Source organism: Cervus elaphus, chromosome 5 (genome assembly GCF_910594005.1).
Source record: "Cervus elaphus chromosome 5, mCerEla1.1, whole genome shotgun sequence".
Taxonomy (NCBI): domain Eukaryota; kingdom Metazoa; phylum Chordata; class Mammalia; order Artiodactyla; family Cervidae; genus Cervus; species Cervus elaphus.
Window position 1 is genome coordinate 110,307,014 of NC_057819.1, and position 26,182 is coordinate 110,333,195.

The 26,182-nt window shown below is 35.5% G+C and overlaps 1 protein-coding gene across 2 annotated transcripts in view; it reads left to right on the forward strand.

Annotated features, from left to right (window-relative positions):
* SKAP1 (src kinase associated phosphoprotein 1) overlaps window positions 1–26,182 on the forward strand; it is a 292,018-nt gene that overhangs the window by 69,852 nt on the left and 195,984 nt on the right. For both annotated transcript variants that reach the window (XM_043904307.1, XM_043904306.1), the window contains exons 3-4: window positions 5,944–5,969; window positions 21,717–21,833. In XM_043904307.1, coding sequence (XP_043760242.1) covers window positions 5,944–5,969; window positions 21,717–21,833 — 143 coding nt within the window. The remainder of the gene's footprint in view (window positions 1–5,943; window positions 5,970–21,716; window positions 21,834–26,182) is intronic.

Consider the following 26,182-nt stretch of genomic DNA (forward strand, 5'->3'; position numbering starts at 1 on the left):
CCAGAAAAACATCTATTTCTGCTTTATTGACTGCACCAAAGCCTTCAACTGTGTGGATCACAATAAACTGTGGAAAATTATTAAAGAGATGGGAATACCAGACCACCTGACCTGCCTCTTGAGAAACCTGTATGCAGGTCAGGAAGCAACAGTTAGACTGGACATGGAACAACAGACTGGTTCCAAATAGGAAAAGGAGTACGTCAAGGCTGTATATTGTCACACTGCTTATTTAACTTATATGCAGAGTACATCATGAGAAACGCTGGGCTGGAAGAAGCACAAGCTGGAATCAAGATTGCTGGGAGAAATATCAATAACCTCAGATATGCAGATGACACCACCCTTATGGCAGAGAGTGAAGAGGAACTGAAAAGCCTCTTGATGAAAGTGAAAGAGGAGAGTGAAAAAGTTGGCTTAAAGCTTAACATTCAGAAAACTAAGATCATGGCATCTGGTCCCATCACCTCATGGGAAATAGATGGGGAGACAGTGGAAACACTGTCAGGCTTTATTTTTTGGGGCTCCAAAATCACTGCAGATGGTGACTGCAGCTATGAAATTAAAAGACGCTTACTCCTTGGAATGAAAGTTATGACCAACCTAGATAGCATATTAAAAAGCAGAGACATTACTTTGCCAACAAAGGTCTGTCTGGTCAAGGCTATGGTTTTTCCAGTGGTCATGTATGGATGTGAGAGTTGGACTGTGAAGAAAGCTGAGCGCTGAAAAATTGATGCTTTTGAACTGTGGTGTTGGAGAAGACTCTTGAGAGTCCCTGGGACTGCAAGGATATCCAACCAGTCCATCCTAAAGGAGATCAGTCCTGGGTGTTCATTGGAAGGACTGATGCTGAAGCTGAAACTCCAATACTTTGGCCACCTCATGCGAAGAGTTGACTCATTGGAAAAGACCCTGATCTTGAGAGGGATTGGGGGCAGGAGGAGAAGGGGATGACAGAGGATGAGATGGCTGGATGGCATCACCGACTCGATGGGCATGAGTTTGAGTAAACTCCGGGAGTTGGTGATGGACAGGGAGGCCTGCGATTCATGGGGTTGCAAAGAGTCAGACATGACTGAGCGACTGAACTGAACTGAACTGAAGTGAACTGAATAGTATCATTGTAATAGTAATAATCTCATTGGATTATGATGAAGATAAAATAATACATGTAAAATGTATACTGAGCACAACACCTAGCATATGTTAAATGCTGAATACATAGTTTTATTATAATTAGGAAATGGAATTATTTTTCCTCCTTAGATAGTTCCAATAAAATGAGGATAGTTACATTTGTCTTACCTACTTCACCAGGATCTATCTAATTAGCTAGCTTAGTGGTTAAAGCTCTGAATATTTTAACCTCACTAACCATGTTTATTGGTTAGCTCCATGGTCAAGAATTTGACACCCACCTTCAAAACCCAAACTAATGATTAAAAGTTAATAGCCTCATTTTTAGGAGAAATCTCATATTCCATCTATCTCAAGTGACAAACTAGAACAGTATGATTACAATTTGAAAGATACTGAAATGTAATCTGAGATGGACCTCCCCCTGCAGTGGAAACACAAAATCCCAAAGCTTTCCTGTTTAATTCCTACTAGAGTGTCTGTCTGAATCTAGTTGCTAGGATTAGCTAAGATTAATAAACCTCGATTAGTAGCTTTGAAACCATGGGCAAGTTATCTCACCTCTTAATGCCTCGGTTTCCTCATTTATAAAATGGGTATAATAATAGGGTTAGAATGTGGAGGAAGTAAGTTTATATGAGTACTTAAAACAATGCCCAACAATTGACTTTTAAAAATCTTAGCATTGTTATTATCATTACTACTGCTATGATAGCTATAGCTGCTCATCAAGACTCCCTCAATATAGTGAGTTCATTTTATTTGCTGCACTTTTCCTTAAACTAAAGTTCAATTAAAACTTCTTTAATTTAAAAACACAAATAGCAAATTTTGCCTTGCATGTAAAGTAACCTTAAATTTTCAAGACTTTATTCAGGGACTTCCCTGGTGGTCCAGTGGTTAAGAATCTGCCTGCCAATGCAGGGGACAGGAGTTCCATCCCTGGTCCTGGAAGATTCCTCATTCCTTAGGGCAGCTAAGCCTGTGGGCACCACAACTACTGAGCCCATGTGCTGAAATTACTGAAGTCTGTGTGCCCTGGAACATGTGCTCTGCAACAAGAGAAGCCACTGTAATGAGAATCCCGTGCACTGCAACTGGAGAGTAGCCACCCCCCACCACTGCAACTGGAGGAAGCCCGAGTGCAGCAGTGAAGACCCAGTGCAGCCAAAAATAATAGATAAATAATAATAATAAAAATTTTAAGGCTGTATTCTGTAGCATAGACTAAACGTTGTAAAATATTATTCTTCCGTTTTAAGTTTGGAGGCACAAGTAAAGATAGATTTATTTTGACTGAATGTGAAAATCATCATCATCAATACAGTTGCAGCATTTTCTCTGCTCATTCTGTACTCATCTTTTTTCCAGTTCCAAATATCATTTGCATGGACCTGATGATGTCGAGTATGGATATTGTAGAGGAGTGATAGCTTCCCTTTCATATTGAAGCTGAAGCTTCAAAGAGAAGATTAAAGAAGTGTTTGCCATCTATCTGCTCAGCCCTGATATGAAATTCTCAGAGGCTTTTAGGATAAACACAACTCTGTGTGTGTGTTTGCATGCTTTTTCTTCTATATATTTCCATTGTGGTCTTTGTATTTTGGTTTAAAATTTCTAGTTTCAGACCTGTTGGAGTCTCTGGCTAAGGGATAATTGTTTTTAAAGTGAAGGATAAGAATTAGAAGATGTTGTCAGGATTTGACTAAATGCCTCCTAAGGAGAGTAGAATTCTCTAGTGCAGAATCATCTTTCCAGAGAATGTAATGAAGGACATCCATAGGATATATTTAACGAGATAAGATTAAGACTTTAAGTGAGTCAGCAAAGAATAATCCATGGTGCCCTCCAGTGAGAAATGAGATTGTTCACCTTTTGGCCTTGCCTTTTAGAAGTATCCTCTCTGAGCTCTGGGATAGAGTGGTGTGTGTGCATGTATGTGTGTGTGTGTGTGTACAGACTTCCTTTAGGGTTGTTACATAATAGTTAAAATAAGAAGAAAAGAAGAAGAGGTAGTTTGCCAGGGTAGTTTTATATCTCTTGAGAAAGAAGCAAACTAATATTCCACTTCATGTCATTTTCTACATAAAGTTCTATATATAATTTTTATTGACAGAAATATTTAATTACAGTATCATCAAGAATAAAGCAGATTCTGCTATTTAACATCTACTAGAGAGACCTGCTACTTATTGGATTAAATTAAATTTAATTCTTTCTCCATAAACAGCCTTCTTAAGATATAACTACTATTGGGAGAAGCAATACTTGGTATATGTGAACATATAACATCTCCTTAACTAACAAGTGAAACTAGGACACTTTATAGTATGTAGAGAAAGGAACTAAAAATGTGTATGAGTTGGAATGGAGATGGTGGGGGGTAGGGGTAGGGGGAACAGGTAAGAGACTGAGATCATTAGTAACGTTTTATCTATTTTGACAATTTACCATGAATTGGCCCTTTAACTGCCACTGGGGCATGGCTGTTTTTTTCTCAATCAGTAAGTGAAAACATTTGTTAGCCAAGTTTTTGCTGTTGCTGTCGCTAACATTTTGGGAAGAGGAGGCACACACACAATCTGCACATGTTCATATCCTCATTTCTATTTATATTGAATTAGATAGAGGTTGGGTAATCATTGGAATGGGGCGGAGGCAAGGCAACACCTTGAGAAAAGATGGAAAAATAGGAATAGAAGATGGAAAATTGTTCACCCTCTTGATAATTTGCTTGGTAAGCTGTGTTTTACAGACAGGAGATTTATGGAGAACTTTTCACATTGGCCAAGTTCATTGGGAAACGGCAGTGTCTGCTCGGTGGAAATTGACCCATCATACTAATAAAAACAAATTATTTAAGTTGCAGCTAGTTTCAATTTACATGTGCCCTTATGTCAGTGTGGATGCCCTTTTCCCCAGATGCTGCACCTTTATATTTCCCACCCTTCCCTTTCTCATCCCCTCTCCCCCTTTCCACTGAAAAGGTCAAAGCTGTTCTGAACTTTACTCGCCCTCTAACCCAAGCATCTTAACATTCCTTCACCTGATTGCCAGTCCAGAGCTGTTCTGAGAAAGAAGAGGAACAAGAAAAGTCAATCGCAAGGTTTCTTCACATTCTCTTTTCACCTCTGTTTATTTCCCACAAATTCATCTCTGGATTATACTCCAGAGATGTATACTCCCTGCATATCTCCTTCCTCTCCATTTTCTGAATTTTTACAAAGAAATAACCTAGATGCTCTTTGGGCTGGTGTTCCCCACACAAAGTAGCCACACCTTATTTCAGTCTTGAACTCGGTTGGTAAAGAATCCACCTACAATTCAGGAGACCTGGGTTTGATTCCTGGGTTGGGAATATCTGCTGGAGAAGGGATAAGCTACCCACTCCTGTATTCTTGGGCTTCCCTTGTGGCTCAGCTGGTAAAAAATCCACCTGCAATGCCAGAGACCTGGGTTGGGAAGATCCCCTGGAGAAGAGAAAGGCTACCCACTCCAGTATTCTGACCTAGAGAATTCCATGGACTGTATAGTCCATGGGGTCGCCAAGAGTCAAACATGACTGAGTGACTTTCACTTTCACGTACTAGAAGACACACCATTATCATCAATGTATTACCCTTTTCCTCATCTTTTTTGGAATTTTTTTGGGGGGGATATTTTTAAGAATTGGATTAAACTGTGAACTCTCTCCTTAGAAAAAATGCTGTTATATTCATATATGCCCCTGGGAAGTCAAGATGAGGATAGAAAAATATTATTTCCACTTAGAGGGATAGAGATTACTATGTTTATAGCAAGAATTAATATGTGGTGACCATAAGCAAGATTGGGATATGTTGAAGAACAGGTGGGAGGTGAGGAAATAAAGAGAAACTATAGCCAACATTTTTTAAAATTTCACTGTGATGTGAAAGAAAAGAGGGCAGCAAATGGAGGGATATGAAGGGGGTGAGGGAAGGTTTGCTTTATTTTTATATGAGCATAAATGCTGATGGAAAGGGCCATGTTGAGAGGAAGAGGTTGAATTTATACAAGAGAAAATCGATGTAATAATATAAGTATCCTGTGAAGGCAGGAGGAAATGGAGTCCAAAGTACAATAGACTTTTGTGGGTAGCCACTATATATAACATTGCTTCTGTGGGGAGGCGGGGGAAGCAATTTAGATTTCAAGTAAGTGACTTGCAAATGATCCCTTCTGCTATTGCCATTTCATTATTTGTAAGACTTCAAGGGTTATGGGGTTTGCCAGTCATTTCCCAAAATAAAAGAGGAGATAGAATGATAGACCGAATTGCAAGAGCCCCAGTCTTGGCTCAGACACTAAAATATTAGATGACCTTGAGTCAGTTGTTCATGCATCACCTGTAAAATTAAGAATTTAGGTCTAGAAGGTATTTGGGGATGTGTTGGGGGGGTGTTTTAGTTGTCATAACAACTGGGGGTGCCCAGAACCAATGATACTGATTGTCCTGTAATACACAAGATAGGTTATCAAAACAAGGAATTGTCCTGGTCAAAGCCTGCAGAGCTCCTTAGGAGAAACCTGGACCATGGCTAGGTAATATTTTAGGACCTTTCTGGCTCTAAAGTCAAACTTATCTAAGGAGATACAGTGAGTTAAATGTCCCTTTCAAGCCTTTAAGAATCTTTCAAATCTCAAGGACAACCCTTCAGTTTTTATTAGAGTAGATTGTGGCTTTGGCTAGTTATTGACTATTTAGGAGTGCTATTGCTGTCATATGCCACGATTGAGAAATACAAGTTTGACTTACCTCCCTTCTTTTTCCTTTTATTTCAGATACTTTTGGAATTTTCAGCCCCAAGGTGAGTCCTCTCCAACCATTTGGTTCATACTGAAAATGTGTAGATGGTATTGTTACTTCTGTATCTTCTAAGTAAGCTTCTCCATAGGGTGGCATTGGCCCTTTTTGAGGAAAGTCAGTGGAGTGTTTAATTAACCTTCACCCTGCTGGGCTCCCTTGCCCTGCCTTTTAGCAATAAGAAGCCCTGATGCTTCTGCCTTCTTAATGAATTAGTGCTAGATTATTCTGTAGGACCAAAGCTTTAGTATGCTTTTATTCCTTGAGCTTTGTTAGATGCCAACAGGATCCACCAGCATTCAAATAAAATGGTGGCCGAGTCCATAATAAAAGCCTTGGGAGGGCTCCAGCTCAACTAATCCTTCATTGCTCCAGAAATAAATTCCGGTGTGTTACCTCCTCAATCACAGTGCTCTTCCACACAGCCTGCCTGTCTGGCAGCAGAAGCATGTCAGAAATGGAGTAGTGTTGAAATTCCCCCTAGAACGGTGTTATCACATTTTAATATGAGCCTCACTGCAGCCTCCGTGCTTCTAATTGCTTTCAAACCATTGTTTTCCTGCTTTTGCTTGATGAACTCAGCATCTGGCATGATTCTAAAAAGTACAACAGACAGCTGTGTGCAAAATTGAAAAAAAGAGGGTAAAAACACATTTTTAAAAGGTTCAAAACTGAAAATTTTTCTGAATTCAGTTTGAGGGGGTGCCTTTAAAGTATATGCATACTTAAAAAAAAAATAAAGTATATGCATACTTTATGTACCCTGGTTGAGAATGTCACAAACATCATTCTGAATATTAACTATCTCAACTTGTTATAAATGGGAGATTTTTATTTTCTCAGAAAAATCACAGAGCATTTTAAACTAAAATAGCTTTATGAACTATTTTGCTCTATAAAATTTTTTAAACAATTGCAAGCTTTTCCAATATTTTTCTTTATTTTCATAACATTACCAATGTATCCATCTCAGTGAACAGTAGTACCTTAAAAAATTCAAACTGTAATGATTCTAGTTTTATTAAAAATTTAATTTTCCTAGCTCATACTTTGAAGTCTATAAAGGTTTCTTTAAAAGCAAACTTTAAAAATAAAATATTATATTTTTGAAGTTTTTAAACTTTTGTAAATTATAACAATAGCATTTGTAACATTTTAAATAATGTGATATAGTGTTACTGTATACCTCACTGTCCTAAAGCATTTATGGCTGAAAACATAGGTTGAGAATAGAGAATTATATGTACTAATGTAGCAGTTTGTTTTGCAAAATGTGAAATATACTATTCAAGAAATGGCCCTATAGTTCAGGGTTTAACAGATGCTAACCAAAATCCACAGGGGGCAGAATATGAATGTAAACAGGCAGAAATGAATAGAACTGTGAAGATAGAATTAATTACCTAAAGGAGAAATAAAGAATTAGTGTCAGAGATGTGGTATAGTAATGTGTTGAGAAGAGAAAATAATTTTAGAGCTTAACATAAGGGACTGTGTGGGGCTCAAAAGACAAAGCACACATCTCACCAGATTCTTGTAATAGTGGTATTATAGTCATCGTCCAGCATAGGGCAACTTCTACACAGTCTTTCTCTTTCATAATGAAGGCAGAGGTAGAGCAGTAAAGGAGACAACTGAAAAGAGTTTATTTAGAACAGAAAACTGTTTACTTCTTGACAATGATTGGATATAGGTAGCAAATTGGATATTCTTTGCCCATTTGGAAGCAATGTAAGGAAAGATAAAATAGGAAAACCCATGTACATGTGGCTTGCCCCCAGCTTTGTTCCTCCCACTAAGAGAGTTTTAAGGGGCAGAAGAGGAAAGAAAGGGTATCTTTTACCCTGCCCTTTTGGTCAGATCTTAGCAGATTGTTTGCTTCTAAAATGTAATTTGGGTGGGAGCAGTAACAGGTCTATTTGAGATACTATGGGGCAGTTTGGGATTATGAAAAGAATAAGAATATGTAAGAAGTAGAACAGATGGCAGAAGTATTTTAAGAGCCCTGGAAGACTAGGTAGTATTGGGAAGGGAGTGAAGAAGAACAGAAATGGTGGCCCCAAACATTCCTGGCAGTTTTATCTGTGGCAGGATTTTTGTGCAGGAAGGTGATGGGATGAATTTTATTAACTGTGCATTTCCCTAAACACACATGCGTATTCTTCAGAATATTTGTACCAGAGTCTGGTACCTAGAGGGAAAATAGTCCTTAGTTATAGAAGAGTAGACACAACATACTGAAAAAGCATCCTTTAAAAGAAAGATACTTGGGAGAGTAGACTGCTAGACCTAGAGAAGGATTTCAAGCAAAGCATTTCTTATCCGTCATTCCATTCAGTGCCAGGTTTAATGCAATGGAAGAGTGATCATGGAATAGTATCAGGAGAGTTTTGTCCCTGTTCTGGAGAAGAAACAGGGCATGGTAGAAAGAGGATGGACGTTGAGGCCTAATAATCCTGGGTTCAAGTCTCACTATACCATTTAGCTAAAGGTTATGTGAACTTAGCAAGTTGCTTCATTTTTCTGAATCCTGGCTTCCTTATCTATAAAATAAAGATGTACCAGACACTGTGCGAAGTCTTTTACATGCATTATCTTATCTAACCCTCAGAACAGCCCTATGGAATAAGCAGTTAATATACCTATCTGATAGACGTGGCTACTGAGGCAGAGAGTGGTTAAGAGAATTGCTCAAGGCCAATCTCCTCAAGGAGTCTAACTTAATCAGTATGACTTTGTAACATGTACTCTTTTTAAAAGATATAAAAGCTTTATTGTGATATAATTCACATAACAAGAAATTAACCCTTTAAAAGTATGCATCAGTGGTTTTTTAGTCACTGAGTTGCACAACCATCACCATTGTCTAATTTCAGAACGTGTTCATCACCCTGATAAGAAACTCCATGCTCATTAGTATTCTAGAGCCCAGTATCTTCATTGCTGTATTTTACTGCCTCATTGCAGGTTGTCATGAGGACTAATAGTAATATGTGTAAGTCCTAGCATGGTGACTGGACATAGTATAGTTTCTGTTCATGGTGTTATGATAATTCTTTCCTTCCATTTTCACCTAAGTTTTCATATTTGTCCACTGTTTAACTTCCTGAATGATGTTCATTTAAAAATAAGGAAATAGGAAGAAAAATAATCTCAATAATTTATTACTTTAATATAGAAGGAACATAAATGAAAGACCTCTTTTAATGGGCTTAAACAAAATTGTAAAACATAGGAAAGACTTTTTATATTTATTTTTTAATAAGATTGAGATTCCTTTGATAATTCAAGCTCTGTTTACTTTGACCACTTTTTCTCTACTTAAATTCACTTAAAATTACAAAGAAAGTACATTGGAATCTTTGCTATGGAACTTTTACCATTTCAGCAATCAGATATTTAAAACATGATATTGCTCAAATTTCTGCAACAATATTAACTTTACCTTTTTAGATAGCCATAGCGCTTGATGGTATTGATCCTAGTGACAGTTACGGTTAGAAAGAGTTTCAATTATAAGGCATAGTGTTTATAATTTAAATTTATTGCTATAAAACTTCTTCATGAGTATTAGAAAAATTGCCCACCATGGAGCCAGAGTCTAAAACAAATGATACAATATTTAAATAAAAATTTAAGAAAGACCATGGGAATATCATAAATATATGTAACAAAATGGTATTTTTTCTGTCCAATGGTCATTTACATTATACTTGCAATAATGGTAAATATGGACCAGTGAAATTTCTTGGCAGCTTGAAGATTCTTTGAGTATCTGCATAGGTGATGTAGAGGGTTTATGAGAAAATTACTTGGTATATTTCAATATGAAAACTTTCCACTGTGTGAATCTTAAAAATCTTATTTTGAAGTGGCAGGCCTATATCCCTTGTCAAAGTGAATTGATGCCAAAAAATACAGCTTGGCAAAAGCAAATAATACAAAATGAATAAAGAAAATGTTATTATAAAACCACATTAACTGTAGATTAAAAGAGATTTAAAAGCCATATCAACTAATGTGTGAACCTTATTTGCATCCTGAATCAAACTATACAATCTATGAGAGAATTAGAAATTTGAACACTGACTGGATTTTTTATGTTGAGAATCTACTGCTATTTTTTTTAGGTGTGACAATGGCATTATGTTTATATTTGTATGCAGTGACATTTGAAGATAAAGTAATAGATTCCGATGTATTATTCAAAATAATATGGGAGAGGAAGAAATAAATGGGGTGGGGTGTAGATGAAATAAAATGGATCATAAATTATGTTGAAGCTGGACAATGTGTACACACTTTTTCCTACTTTTGTATATTTAAAAAATTCACTATAATGCAAGAATAAAAGAAAAAAATCTAGTTTGAAATTAATAAAAAATGTAACAATATTTTGTTTCTATTATGAAACCTGGTACATTAAAGCATAAGATACTTTATGTGTCTTGGACACAAAATACATAAAATAATGAGGGTGGTTTTTTTTTTATGTTTTTGTTCAAGTTAAATGTTTTGTTTAAGAGCATGAGTTTTGAAGTTAGACCTGAATTCGAATCCCAGTTCCTTTACTAACAAGCATTGTGAGCTATAGCAAGTGATATCACCTTCTCATTTACAAAATCTTGCTAATAATATCTATGTGTGTGCGTGTGCTGTCACTTCAGTCGTGTCTGATGCTGTGCAGCCCTGTGGACTATAGCCCTCCAGGCTCCTCTGTCCTTGGAATTCTCCAGGCAAGAATACTGGAGTGGGTTGCCATGCCCTCTTCCAAGAGATCTTCCCAACCCAGAGATTGAACCTACGTCCCTTGTGTCTCCTGCATTGGTTGGCACATTCTTTACCACTAGCGCCACCTGGGAAGCCCTAATAATATCTTCTTCACGCTTATTATGAGTTGTAATGAATTTTAATAAGATGATGAACTCATGAGGAGTGCTTGCCACTTGGTAGGCACTTACTGAAGTGGTAGCAAGTATTATGTTTATGTTTCAAAGGAGGGCTATGCAAGTAAATCCATGTATGGAACTTAGGTAATATATATTCACGTATCTTTCCATAATATTTATCCATTCCAAAAAAAAAAAATATTCATCCATTCCAGCTGAACCCTGCTATAGGGCCATTTGACTCACCATATATATATATATTTGTGAGATTTTGCATTTAAAGGCTGTGTGTGCAGACTTTTTATTGGTAGGCACTTCAGAGGTTAGATTTATGAGCTTATTGCTCTGTAATGTCTGAGACATGTTGAATCGAAGCATGGATGTCACTTTCCTTCTTTTCTCTTACTATCACATACTTGGAGCATGTAGTTATGACAACTGCAAGAAGCAAGCCATTAAAGCAGCAAAGAAACACCATCTTAGCACTAAAAAAAGGAGAGAAAGGTTTCCCTTTGAAGTTGAAGAGAAGTGTTTTTGAATTAATGGAGTGTACAGTGATTTTACAAGTTTTATTTATGAAAATACTCTTTGCGTTCATGCCAGAAGGTTTTAGCACAGTCATAAGTAGGATTTACACAAAGAAACATAGCCGAAATTTATGATGTGTTTGCAAATGTAAGAAAAAGTCTGAATTTACAATATTTGTAATTTATTGTTAAGTGTCTTTCTATCACTATTCCTGGAATGCTAATATTTTATAAACACAAGTGTTGGTTATGAACCTAGAATATCCTAACCTATACTACTTTTTAAAAAGAAATCTTCCAGAATGTTTTCCATGTCTTTTGGGAATTTAATAGGGGGAAATGTACACAGGACGAATGCTCCTGCCTTTGGCTTTAGCCCAGACTTTTAGCATCAACAATCTTGACAGCTGCTTTTGTGACTTGACTTCCTTTGGACCTTTCTCCCCTTTCCCTATTTGCTACATTTTAACAAATTAATCTGTAGAAAGTGGATGTATACACACACATTGTTTTTGAATTTAATTACTGACTTTGATACCTTTTCAAATATTTTACTTCCTATACATCTACTGGTTGGGTTTTTCTAGAGTGGAATAATGGAATAATGCATTTTTAAATTAATGCACTGTTTTGTAGCTTCTGTCAAAGGTTAGTTTTTTTTTTTAAACAAAAAGACTCACTTTTTTCCTTTCTAACCTTAAAACTTTCTAAGGCTTTGATGTCCTTTGTAAAGTCCCATCTTGTCATATGTGATCTTGAGACAGAAGAGAAAGAATTGACTTTCATGAAGGCAAAAGAACTCATTTGAATCAGATGCTGCTGCTATCTGTATTCCCTATACAATATATTATACACACAAATGTTCTTTTATAGCCTTGTTTGGAATAGCAAGGACTCCAAACAGCCTAAAAGCTCAGCAATAGGGGACTAGTTAAATAAAGTATGTTATATGCATTTAATGGAGTGCTACATAGAGATTAAAGGAGTATATGTGTGTATCACGGAGAGCTCTCCAAGGCATATTGTTAGATGAAGAGGGCAGTTTGGACAGTGTACTCTGTGTGTATATGTGTACATGCACACACATGCATGCAAGTGTGCTTGCTTTTATTTGTATATAGTATATTTTTGGAAGGATACACATGAATCTATTAACCATGGTACCCCTGCTGAGGCGGGTACCAGTGTGAGTACAGAGAGAATCTTTGTTATTTATATCTTTTGGTATGATTTAAATTTTCACCATGTGCATTAATTATTTTTTGACTAAAAATTAGTTAGTAGTGAAATAAGTCTATTTCTGCTAATATGCAGCAACCTCCAAGATAAATGATTAGGAGGAAAAGCTGGATACAGGATAAGACAAATGCTACCATTTATTGTTTTTTTTAAACAAAAAGACTTACTACTCTCATAGACATTGTTATATTTAGACAGAAAATTCATAGAATACCCACAAAACACATTGCTTCTGGAGAGAAGAACCATGAGAAGAGAGGAAAGATGAGCTTTCATTACACACCTTCTTGTAATGTTTGAAATTTTTGCTCTGGGCATACTTAACTTTTTTTATTTAATAAAGCTCACTATAGTTAACAATACTGTATTGTGTATTTGAAGGTTGCTAAGAGAGTAGATTTCAAAAGTTCTCATCATAAGAAGAAAATTGTAGCTATGCGAGGTGATGGATGTTGACTAAACTTACAGTCTTGGTGGAGGAGTCTTCCCTGTTAATATATTTTCAATTCATTAAAAGTTTATGGAAAATATCCCCCAAATTTCTTAATGTATACACATATTAAATCACTATGATGCACATCTAAAATTAATGCAATATTGTATGTCAATGATATATCAACAAAGCTTGGGAGAAAAAGAAGCACACCAAAAAACTTGATTTAATACAGCAGCTCTTTTTCAATAGAATCATGATTTGGTAGTTTATATTCATTCATGTTTTTTCCTTGTTTATTTTTACATATGAATTTATAGGTGAGATCCTAATGATGATATAAAATAGCAGTATTCTCTGTTGTTTCATGTTTGGAAACCAGTGTTACATAGGTGTGGCAAGTTAACCTACCACTTAAAAGTGTACTTTAAAATAAATAATAAAATAGGATCATATACTACCCATGGTAATTGATAAAGAATACCTTTTTACCCTATCTTAGTCTTTCTTTTTTGCATGAGTGGTAATTAAAAGTTCATAGAACTTCTGATTCTTGTCATTATGTAGATGGCAAAGAAAATAAAGTGATAATGACTGCTTTAATTTTATTTGATTAGCCTGGAAACTTGTTGAGGAAACAAACTTATAAACTATTTTTTCTTAGACAGAATTATCCCTGGATCAATACAGAAAATCAGGTAAAGAGTACAGTTCCTGAACACAGAATTTCGGTATAAATATTAATTTACTTCAGGAATTGTGCCTCTAATGAATTTTCATGGTTTGGACCCAAAGTGTTGAGAGAAATCTCTGGTTAATTTGAATACAACGTTTTTGGGGTTTCTGCTTAAAATTCTTTGTTGAATAAGCCCTTGGACTTGAAAGCCAGTGAGTTTGTTTGATATTTGGAGACTGAATTAGGTGATGGTTAAGCCCAATTCTATTATATAGCATTTCTCTGTGCTTCTCAGCAACACATACTTCTCTTGGAAACTTGTTTAATAGTTATTGCTTACCAGGCTAAATCCTATTAAAACAGAAAAGGAACTGTTAAGTTATGTACAAGGGGAGTTACATGATATATAAAATAAAGATTCCAGTCAGTGCTAACTCTTGAGAGGCAAAGAGTGGAAGAACCAGTCTCTGAACTTGTCTGTCCCTGTCAGCTGACATGCACTTAACACACACTTGCCAGTTTAGAAAGTTCTTGATCACAGTTCATCTCTAAATGGCATTTTCCTAAACTTGAAAAGTGATACCACTTTTCTTAAGATTAGTACACTTTCCTTGTTAGTGGTACCCCAATAAAGATGGAAAAATAAAATTTAAATATAAGGAGATACTTTTCCATGTGAAACTTCTGTTCCGAAGAAGACCAAACACTGAACAGAACTGTTGATGGTAAGAGACTTTGGTTGTTAATGTTGTTGTTATACATGTTATTTTCATACATTAACAGGAGTTCCTATTTGGCAGAGGGGCAAAAGGAGGCTGAATTTTGTCACTTTTTGCCATTCCAGCTTTAGTGGTATTGGAGGTCTATGTTACTCACAAAGAAAACTCACTTTTTCTTCAGTGTGTTAAAAGATGGTTCACGTTTTCAGGCCTGCTTATCTTACCCATAGTACATTCTTTATTATATGTTATTTTATTTTTACTTCTTAGTCTTTTGTGAAACTTTTCTTACATCTGCCTGTATACAGTGTAGTCCCATTCTTCTTCAGCAGGAGATATTGAAATCCAAGTGGGCTTATAGTTTCCCTCAAGAAGTAATATAAGCTGATTGGGATATGATAGATCCTAGGATGCGTCAGGACAGGGAGTGGGTGCTGAGGTCCACTCAGTTTATTATTTGGGAGAAAGGAAAAGAGGGAAAGAGAGCAAGATAAATCAAATAGTAATAAAATTGCTACATTCAGAGTTAACGACATAGTTTTGAGGTGTTTTCCTACTATGAGACTTAAGTATGGTGGTGCCAGAAAGGAAGTGTGTTCTATAGCTAGGCCAGGTCAAAGCTGTATTTGAGTGTGGAACATGTTGCCTCACTTTCTCTGAAGCAACATCAAAATACCCAGGATCAAACAAAATCACACAGAAGTCACTAGAAAAAAATTCAACATATTGATCTGACTAAACCCAAAATGTTGTATTGTTTTGTAAGCATGAGCTTCCTGCTAAAAAGTGGTATTTCAAAAAAAAAAATCACTGCACCAATACTATCATAGGTACATTTGAACCTATAAATTGGACCAACTCCTTCTTGACCAAATCATTGACCACATTTGACTTTGTTAGTTTCATGCATAATATGACTACTAATATTCCTACTACTTATAATAAATTATACTTTTGATTTTATAGATTTACCTACTGAAGTAAAAAAAAAGTACTGATTAATGACACATGCCATAAATTCGGTATGTCATTCAGTATGCTTTGCCTTTGAGTAATAATAGTAGTTTACAAAGCATGTATATTTGGAGACTGTACAGCTCAGTGAATTAGAACAAGAGCTTAATAATCAGACAAGGCGGGATCAGAGCCACTTATGAGTCACCTGTATGACTTTGGGTAAATTGTTTAATCTCTGGATCTCAATTTCTTTATCTGTAACTTTGGGTTAATAGTATATCACAGGATTATTTTGTAGATTAAATGAGATAGTACCTGAAGGGTCTTGACCCAGAGCCTGTAACCAGTAAGAGTTCAGTAAGCTATTATATTTTTATTGTTACTAGAGCTGCTTTTTCCTATAAGTCAAAACATGTGGAAAATTCAGTGGAATAGCTTCATAGTAAGACTTAAACGCTGAGAATGCAGTGGAAAACAGAACAATGAACCAATAATTTCAGTTATGTTTGCCTGGTTGCCATATAATAAATGCATTCATTTTATAGTATATTTACTACATACTACCAAATACCTAGATTTACATGTTTTGAATTCTGTCAAAATCTCATTCCTGTTGAAAATATTCAGACTCAGCAGGCCCCATTTTAGTAGCAATTGAACAATAACAGTGGTGGACGGAATGTGTTAGTGAAAAGCCAGAATGATTGCTGACAGGCTGTAATTTGCTTTATGAAGTGTGCGTTGTCACATATACAATTATCTGGTTTATATTTTGCTGTCAGTCTTCCAGTTTGTTAATGTCCAGGAGTTATGCCTTTATGTGAAACCAAAGAAGGGTTAAAAATCTCAGCATTTGCGGTGTGAGGCAAGGGAAGGAAGGAAAGAGCAGAGGGTTCACACAGTGGCTACCTTTTTTTTCTTTTTTGAAGAATTAGGATGATGCTACACACTGCAGCTCACCCTACTGGTCAAAATGAAAAACTGCATCATGAAGGATTTTTTTTTTTTTTTTTTTTTTAAAGGAAGGAGAAAAAAAGAAACTTTTCCATTGGCTCCCCTGGGCATTTTCCTGTCCAACTCACCCCTGACAGATGTAGTTCATTCTGGAAGTATTATTAAACCATGCTGCCCTTTTGGTTGTTGGAGTGATTCTGCTATAAGCATCCAACCCATTTGATTCCATTTCTTATCATTTAAACCATGCTCTCTCTACAACTGAGATCCCTAAAGGTTCTTAAGAAGTCTGTGATTCTTTGCATGATTTATACAATTAGCGTAAACAGTATTCCAAGATAAAAAACTTAGTCATAGGCTCAATTTATTTCTTGCACATTCAAGATCTAGTTGGAACAACTTTTTAAAAGAATGATAAATGGAAACTTTCTTTACCTGGGCTGTCATTTATTCTGTAGACTTAATGACATTCAGTACTATTACACTCACTTCCAGGGCCTTGGGGGAAAAAAGAATATTTATACATTGAGTTATGGCTAGATGTAGGAGGCCAAAAAAAAAAAAAAAAGATGGGCAGGAAGTCAGGCAATATAGAACAGAGAAGAATTTGAGACCTTCACTATACATGGATTAATCACAAGAACTAACCATGCAAATCGAAATGGATATTTAGAAATAGGTGAAGCCTCTAAGATGTTCTGTGGGAAACACCATACATTTTCTAATGCATGAGTATGTGCAAAATGGTATCTAATTTATAATGGATGTGTTGACAGAACTTTAGATTTGGTGTTACAAATGTTCTCCAGAATATGTTTACATGTGAATAACATTTCACATATATGGATACGTATGTACTCAATATATTTCTTTAGTTGGTATTATATTTAATAATTTAGGTGAATTGTTATAAAAGCTGCAGTTTTACTAATCTTACCTTAGTCCAGCTTTGGGAACTGCATTACTAGGAAATTGGTCTGTGAAAATCTGGCAAAATTAACACTATCAAGCATGAAAACTAACTGGATTGGATCAGAGACCTTTATTTATGACATTTTATTCAAGATTTATTAATTTAAAGAAGGAGCTGTGTGTCTCACGGGTTCTTAAGTATTAAATAGAGTCAGAAGTTGTATGTTCCCAATGCAAGCAAAAACAACGCAGACAACTTTACACTAATTTCAATTTCCTTATATTGTCCAAAGATAACTTGGTGAAGTAATAGCAAACCCTAGAAAATTTTCAATCATGCCATATAGTTGGTTGCAGATGTGCATAAAGTTTTTATAATATAGCTCATAATTAATTAGGAGAAAAGTAAGATGACTTCATAGTAACATGAAAAACACATTGAGCCTTTTCGTATTGAATAAACAAACATATTTATATGCTGTATCTGTTATTCTTATGTTTTTAAGCTTATGCTTTATGCTTTTTTATTTTTTCTGTCTTTGTAAATTTTTCTCTCATTTCTTGGTAAAATCATCATTATGGTTTGTTTTTATCTGTGAATAGTACCTGCAAGTTCAGAATCAGATGGATTTGCTGTGAGTCAAAATAGTTACAAGGGGAGCATCATCATGGCTCATTTTCCTCCCTGTTTTATTTGGAATTGAATTAGGAAATGAAAGTTTTTAGCAGTTTAATTCACTTCTCCATAAAGTTTATGGAGCAGCAACAGCTGGTTGAATTCATGGCAGAAAAAGCGAACTTCAAGTGGCCAAGCTATTGTTTCAGAATTAAGGGAGAAAACTCATTAGCTGTTAATGAAAACACGGGGAATAAAAACAAATAGCACAGAAACCCTAGCAAATAATTACCTTACACCTGACACAAAGCTGCTTTATCTTTCTGCTCCAACCCTCAGAAATTCCCAACTTATCACTCTATGGAGCATGAATGAAATTGAGTTTGACTCGAAGGAAAGAACAATAGAGAAGTCATCCTCCTTACAGGCCCCTTGGCACAATACTCAGTGGAAACCTGCCACTGAATATACTAAGGGATGTTTCTGGTGCCCAATTCTTATGACACTTAGGATTAGAGGAGCCAATTACCAGCTAATAGCAGGTGAACCCTTAATATAGTTCCCCCAGATCTTGTTTAGAAATACAAAAGGAAAGGACTGAAGGTAGTGGATGTGATTAATGGAGATATTGTGTGTTAGAATATATATATCTGGATAGAAATATATTGATTCTGAGCGAGTTGCAATGGGAAAGTGTGTCTCTAGTGGCTAGGGGTCTTGCTTGTGAGAAAACCATTCAAAGCAGGTGGAGTTCTAAGCCCTAATTGTAGAGCTACTGAGTGGAAATGTCTGTCACTATAGTTTGTGATCATTTATGTCTGATCCCACTGGACTGTGGTTGTGGCCACTTGTAACTGCAATTGTAAGAGCTGTAGATGAATCCAGAGATTACTTCCGATTATGTTTTAAGAAAAAATTATATTCTAAACTTCAACAAATCCAAAATGACCACAGTAATTGTTAGTTCTTCTATAAAATTTTTCACCCATGCATCTTGAATAATTGTAATCATTTTAATTACATGGGAGTGTCTATTTATATAATGTCACTGGCTTTTTTTCTGTGTATGCCCAGGGGAGCTGGGCCACTTGATATGACACTGAGAACACTTACAGCAACATTTCCCTCATCAGGAACTAATTACACTTGGATGTAAAACATATTTTTAAATGTTTCCCCCCACTGCAGTCATTTTTGGTACTGACCTAGGCTGTTTTATCCTGCACTGAGTTGTATACCTTTGTTGTTGTGTACTTTACAGAGTCATGGTCTTGTGTTTAGCACAGAGGTAGCTGTTAAAAACTCACCTTGAGTAACTATGTTTAGATACCATAGGAATCACATGAAAATGACTTTTCCATCTGAAGTTAATAATGCATGCATGCATGCTAAGTCACTTCAGTCGTGTCCAGCTCTTTGCGACCCCATGAACTATAGCCAGCCAGGCTTCTCTGTCCATGGGATTCTCCAGGCATGCCAAATCCAGGCAGGTATTTTGGATAATACTTTAAAAATGGAAGCTCTAAATATAACTGGATTGGATCCTGTGACAGGAAAAGGACACTAGTGGGAAAACTGGTGAAATCTGAATAAGGTCTGTGGTTTAGTTAATAGCAGTGTATCAATGCTAATTTCTTGATTTTGACAAGTATACACTGGTTATGTAAAAAGTTGACATTGGAGAAACTGGTTGAACAGTATGTAGGAACTCCTTGTACTATCTTTGCAATACTTAGAATAAATCCACAACTATTCCAAAACTTAAAAGCTCATTTAAAATAACAAAAAAGCAAAGCCCCTCCTGATTTGCTTCTTTTAAAAAAGCCTAGACTGCTAAAATATGTAAGAGTAGATTTGTCAGATTTCTGGAGCAAGCAGAAAACTTTGAGTCTGGAGTGACAGTTGATAGATAATGCCCATTATGTCCTACAAATGTTAAATTTTGCTTGATAACCCATATGACTAATTTTTAACTGGATTTTTGTTTGGCTCAAAATTTTTAAATTCCTTTAACCTCACAGCTCACTTTTGGGTTGCCTGCCAGGCTGTACATTTAGATTGCCTTGATAATATAATTACAGTGGATTTGCAGCGATGTAAAATTTGAGAATTTTAGCCCTCAGTTCAGTATTTGAGAATTTTTCTGCTTGTAATAGAAATTTCTCAGCAGTACTTTAGCAGAACTATAAGCTTTGTATCTTGATCAAGTAACCTAGTAAAATAGAGCATTTCTTCCCACTCTAGCCAGTGACTGTTGTGTGAGGGGTTTGTTTGTTTTAATTTTACTTTTATTCTCCACAACAAACTCCACAGTTTATTTTTAAAGTTCTGTATCTGCAGGTGTCCAACTCAGTTATGGATCTCTACCTATCTTTGAGCGTCTGCAGAGGAATCTAGATATGATCATCTAATTTATGGAAAGAGAAGGCTACAGCTTTCCACTTTTAATCATTTTATATCCTCCCTATCCTTCTAGTTTAATTGTAGGAAATAAACCTTTAAAGTGAGGCAATACAGATTCTATGTAGGTTGTTCGGTTTCACTGCTCCCTAGTTGAAATCCAGGGCCAAAATTCTACAGTGTTTACGGAGATTAGCATTGGTGATTTCCTTTGGAAATTAGTATTTGAGATAATATTAAATTCAGTTGAAAATCCCCTTTTCATGTTTGTGAAATGAACTGAGCAGCTGTTGGTGTCCTTTTATCAGCAGACTGTACCTCTGTTTGGGGGATTTTGAGGAAAGCCATTTGCAATGCAGAGCCTTTTCTTCTGGTTTCTGAATGAGCTAACATCTTCTGTCTAAACCTTTTAAAGTGTTGTAATAGCATGGGCCACTTCTACAAAATATAATCCACTAGTGTGTCAAAAACACCCAAAAGAGATTAACATTGTTTTAATTGCCTTACTCAGAATTGTATATACATTACCTTTCATCAAAGCCATTTTGCAGAACAAATATTACCTTCTTAGGGTTTTTAGAATTCCTAAGAGGTTGGTTGCATAGGCTGTAAACCAGAATTATAAAGAGAACTTCCTTAAAATTGCAAAACAAGTAGTGATTTAAATTGGAATAGTCCAGATTCTCTCCAAATTTTACTTCTCTTATTTTTTAGCAAAGGAAAGAATCTTGACCTTGCTGCTGCTGCTAAGTCACTTCAGTCGTGTCCGATTCTGTGCGACCCCATAGACGGCAGCCCACCAGGCTCCCCATCCCCGACCCTGGGATTCTCCAGGCAAGAGTACTGGAGTGGGTTGCCATTGCCTTCTCTGCTTGACCTTGCTACATTGTATTATGTATAGAAGTATAATTTATTCTATTCATTTGGAAATAGAGGCATTCAGGGTAAAGGTTGTAATTAATGGGATATTTTTATAATTGTTTTCATTTTAAGTGTGATGGGGAAATTTCTTTCTGGTGGCAAAAGGTCTCCTCACTTTAACAGTTTTTAAGTTCTAGTTAGTTGAATGGAAAATTTCCCATCCAGGTGGGTTGGTTCTATAAATTATTTATGTGTTTCTTTTATGTTAATGGATATATATATTTGGTAAATACCAGAAGGAATCTGGTCTTCCCTGGTAGCTCAGATGGAAAAGAATCTGCCTGCAATGCAGGAGACCCAGGTTCAGTCCCTGGGTTGGGATCCCCTGGAGAAGGGAATGGCAACCCACTCCGGTATTCTTGCCTGGAGAATTCCATGGACAGACCATGGAGTCGCAAAGAGTCAGACACGACTGAGTGACTAACACTGGCCTCTAGAAGGAATCTACAAAGACATTTATTAAGATGTCAGAAGTATGACCTTTTTTCCTTTCTTTTTTGTCCCTCAGGGGGAGACCAACCTGAAAATTACCTTGGACAGGACAGCTCCGATGATAATCACAGTGGAACTCATGGCCCTTCTTTTACATCAGATGCACCTTTTTTGTCAGATTATCAGGATGAGGGTGAGTGTCATCTTTCTGTCTTTAGGATGACCATACTTTTATACTTTTTGTTCTGGGGTCTTTGCCTTTGGTCATTTTCAATCCAGCAGCCTTCAGAAGGTTCTCTGTATTGGTAATCACTTGTTTGCAAAGAACAACTATTTGTTTCATTGTGGTGCTATCCTCCTAGATAATTCAATAGTTCTCAAGTTAATGTACTTAGGGAAACACTAATTCCATATTGGAGCAGGAAGACATCATTATCGATCTTTCTATAAGAACTGTAGCTGAAAAGCTAAGAGACCTTTTTAAGATTGCAGGGCCCAGTTTAACGTTCTTTCATATTTTTTAGCTTCAGTGAAGTTCATGAGAATTAGAGCTTTTGTTTAATGATTATTGAATTATTGATTTATTGAGGATTATATGAGACTCTTGAGCTTATCATATTATAATAGGATATCATTTTTACCCATACTCACATCCTTCTGACCATATTGGTGTTGTCTAAGGGGAAGGGAAAGCCACAAGAACCATTATGCAAATCTTCCTGGAACATCCATTTTATTTGAAGATTTGGGAATGGGAAGAGTTAAATAATTCAACCCTTATAAACATTATATTAGAAACACATTGGTATGTAATATAGTGGCATGCAAAATATATATGAATTTTTAAGATACATGAATATAAAAATTTTGGCATGGTGGCTGCCAGTTTCTGGCTCAGGCTCAGATATCCCAGGGGTGGGAGTTCACTGTGCCTTTTCTGGCATTTGGCCACTTGAACAGAAGGTTTGATCATCATTGATGCACATGGTTATCTTATCAAAGTCTCTCTTGTGCCTTTGCAGTGTGTGTGTGCCGGGGGGAGGTCGAAATGCTACTAAACTGAATATTAAATCGGAAGCTTATTATTCACTTAGGGATTGGGAGTAAAGTTTGTAAATTATTCTTTATTTTTCTTTATTAGTCTGTGATCTTGGTATTTATTTTTTTTCCAAATTTCCCTCTGACTTTGGCATTTTCCAAGTGTTCATAATCCCTGCATTCCCTTCTCCTTTTAATTTTTTATTAATTCTTATTTAATTTAGCCGTTTTGGTGATTTTGTATTTTCTTCTTTTTCGTTGAATTGATAACCACCAAACAGAACTGTAGATTCAGTCATGCAGAAGCAGTTTATTTTGTTTGAGCTTTGTATCCTAGCTCAATTAGTAATACCTAAGTTTTTATACTAAAAACATCATTTGGATTGAAAGCTTAATAATTACATTGGTAGCTGATTAATAATTATACAAAATTAACAGTGCAAAACAAAAAATTTGTTTTGTTTGTTTTTGATCAATCTAATGCTTGACAGAATTAGAACAATAGTACCTCATTAATCCATAGGTCACTTACTTAGTATTTCCAGTTTTCCCAAACACAGCTGAGAACACAGTAAGTAAGCCAGAAAGACCTCTAAGTGGAAATAGTATATTTAAAATGTTTTCATTAAAAATAGTGAAATTAAAGAAAGTGATTAGTGTTGAGAGAGGTAAACCTATTACCTGGAAAATCCCAAAGCACATTAAAGTTAAAAGAATTCCCAAAGTGACACTGTTAATAGTAGAGGTAAGAATAGACTTGTTTATTTGATTGTAGGATGATAAGATATGTTTCTGCAAAACATTGAATCTAGCAAAGTGCCTAGTGCCTGATGGGTAATGGGCACAATAAGTGTTTGTTTCCTTCCCCTGAAAAATAAAGATATATACACTTCTTGTGAAATTAAAGAGAAGCTTATAAAGATGTTAAAATTCTAAGTAAACTTTATATCCTATTTTACTAGCTTACACCATTATAGAGAACAGTAACATTTGATATGCTATTTATTCATTATTTTAACAAATACTTATTTAGAGAGTATAAGGTAATACTGTGCTAAGCTATAAGTGAAATAGGCAGTAAAAAGTCAAACACTGTCCTTGCCCTCATGGAGCTGATTATCTCATTGGGAAAACACACTATTAACATGTTGACAAATGGACAGATATAAAGTCAGTATCTTCATTTGCTGATGAGATAGCTACAGTGATCCATTAGGAACAAAAGATTTTTTAAAAAAATTTTATTTATAGTGACATTATCCTAAACACTTGGAATTTTTATCTTTATTAGAAAAATGAAAGGTCAGTCCTAAAATTTTTCAGCTTGGTTGCTTTCCAGCTCTAGCAAGATCAGTATCCTAAACATACAACTATGCAAGGACACAGTCTGACCCATTTGGCCATAACTTCAGTGATGAGAAGCAATAACCATGGTGCGTGTCGTGTTTGGGTCATGCTTTTGTGAAAACTACAAAGAGATCTAGAAGAATATAGAAACCTGACCAGGTGCACAGCATAAAATGAAAACCAAGGTTACATGCTAAACCATGCATAAAAATGAGAGCATGTTGCTACCTAATCACAATTCCTTCCCCTCTTCCTTTATAAATTGCCCTCAGTCTGAGAATGTCAGCTATAGCCTAGGGAGAGATACCTACAAACAAGAGCGTAACCCCATAATCAGGAATGAAAACTTGCTAACAAGTAATAAAATTTAGATTTATAGACTTAAGGAGGCATAGTTTCTACTATATTGAAGGAAAATTTTTTTAGTATGAAGCATTTATTGCAGTAACTATACAAAAGCCAGCCAACTATGAAGCTCAAAATCTGATTGCTCTCATTGTCCAAAATATACAATGGATATATAATTATGAAGAACCCCCATGTATATACGGGACTTTCCAGGTGGCTCAGGGGTAAAGAATCTGCCTGCCAAGGCAGGGGATGCTGGTTCAGTCCCTGCATGGGGAAGATCTTTTGCAGAAGGAAATGGCAACGCACTCCAGTATTCTTGCCTGGGAAATCTCATTGACAGAGGAGCCTGGCAGTCTGCAGTCCATGGGGTTGCAAGAACCAGAAATAACTTAGTGACTAAACAACACATATATAAATTTTTTAAAGATGGGTTAGGGAAAGTGTTCTGTAAAAGGTTATAGTGACTCCTTCTGGAAGAAAAATTTAAAAAATAAAATGATTTTAAGTGAAGAAACCAGAAATCTGTAATAATGTATTGATATTATGTATCATGTATTATTACCTTCTAATTAAAGAAAAGGTAATAAATGATATTGATCAGATATATCTGGGAAGAAATGAGGAAGAATGTTTTTAGAACTTAATTTTACATCTGGATGTTAAAGGTTATAAAGCATTCTTGTTCTCCAGCAAAATGAAAAATAGAATTGGAAAAGTAAAAACCTGTAACCATCATTGGAGAAGAGTAGAAATGATTAAGTGTATAGCCTTTATAGGCCAATTTATATGCTACCTGATTTAAAAGAAATTGTAGACTTGTTAATGTACCAGTAGCGGCCATTTTCAACTCCATGCCTTTTCTGAAAGATATATTAAAAAACAGAATATTTTTAAAATAGAATCAGTTTTTATGGCTTTATTTTTAACACTTCTTAAAAACATTTCTCTGCTTTCAACTTGATTCTGAAATAGAAGGGTTTGGATATAATATTATGAATAACAGACTAGCTTTTGTTGATCATTGTGTGTTTTATTTCTATAATGATAATAATAACAGGTACAAGAAATTATTTTAATATCTTTCCTAAGGGAATAAAGAATATATTTTAAACAAAACTTTTATTATTGTGAAATTAAAATGAAGGTTTAATTTATTGATTAGATTTTTGTGTCTGGAATTCATGCTTCTCTTAAATTTCTTTATACCAAAGTTAGAATCTTGAGATCTAGGAGTTGGAAGAAATGATGGTCATTTAGTAACAGGAATAATTTATTGAGCACTTACTATGCTGTGCTAAGTGCTTTTTGGTGAATTATATTATTTAATTCTCAGACCAGCTCAGAGAGGAAAGAAGTGTCCCCATTTTACAGACAAAGAAATTAAATGACTTGGCCAAGGATGATATACCTAACACATGGGAGGTGTGGGTTGGGGGTAGGATTCTAATAGATTATTCCAAAGCTGCTGCTTTTTGAAGAGCTCTAGTTAGCTGGATGTTTGTCTTCTGAAACCCACTCTCATGGACTTTATATATCATTCTCTTATTGCTTTTATTTCACCAAATATAATGTTTATTTAAATAAATGTATTTAAAGCTAAAAATTATCCTCTAAAACCTACATTAACTACATCATACAAAATTTGATATATACCACTTTCATTATAATTCATAATTCCTTTCTAAGTATTTTGTAATTTGTTTTATGAAATCCTTTTTAACCTATGTGTTATTTAAAAGGGTTTTTGGGTTTTTCCTGGCTTTTGTTTTGTTTTCATTTCTAGGGATTTTTAAATCTGCTTTTTAA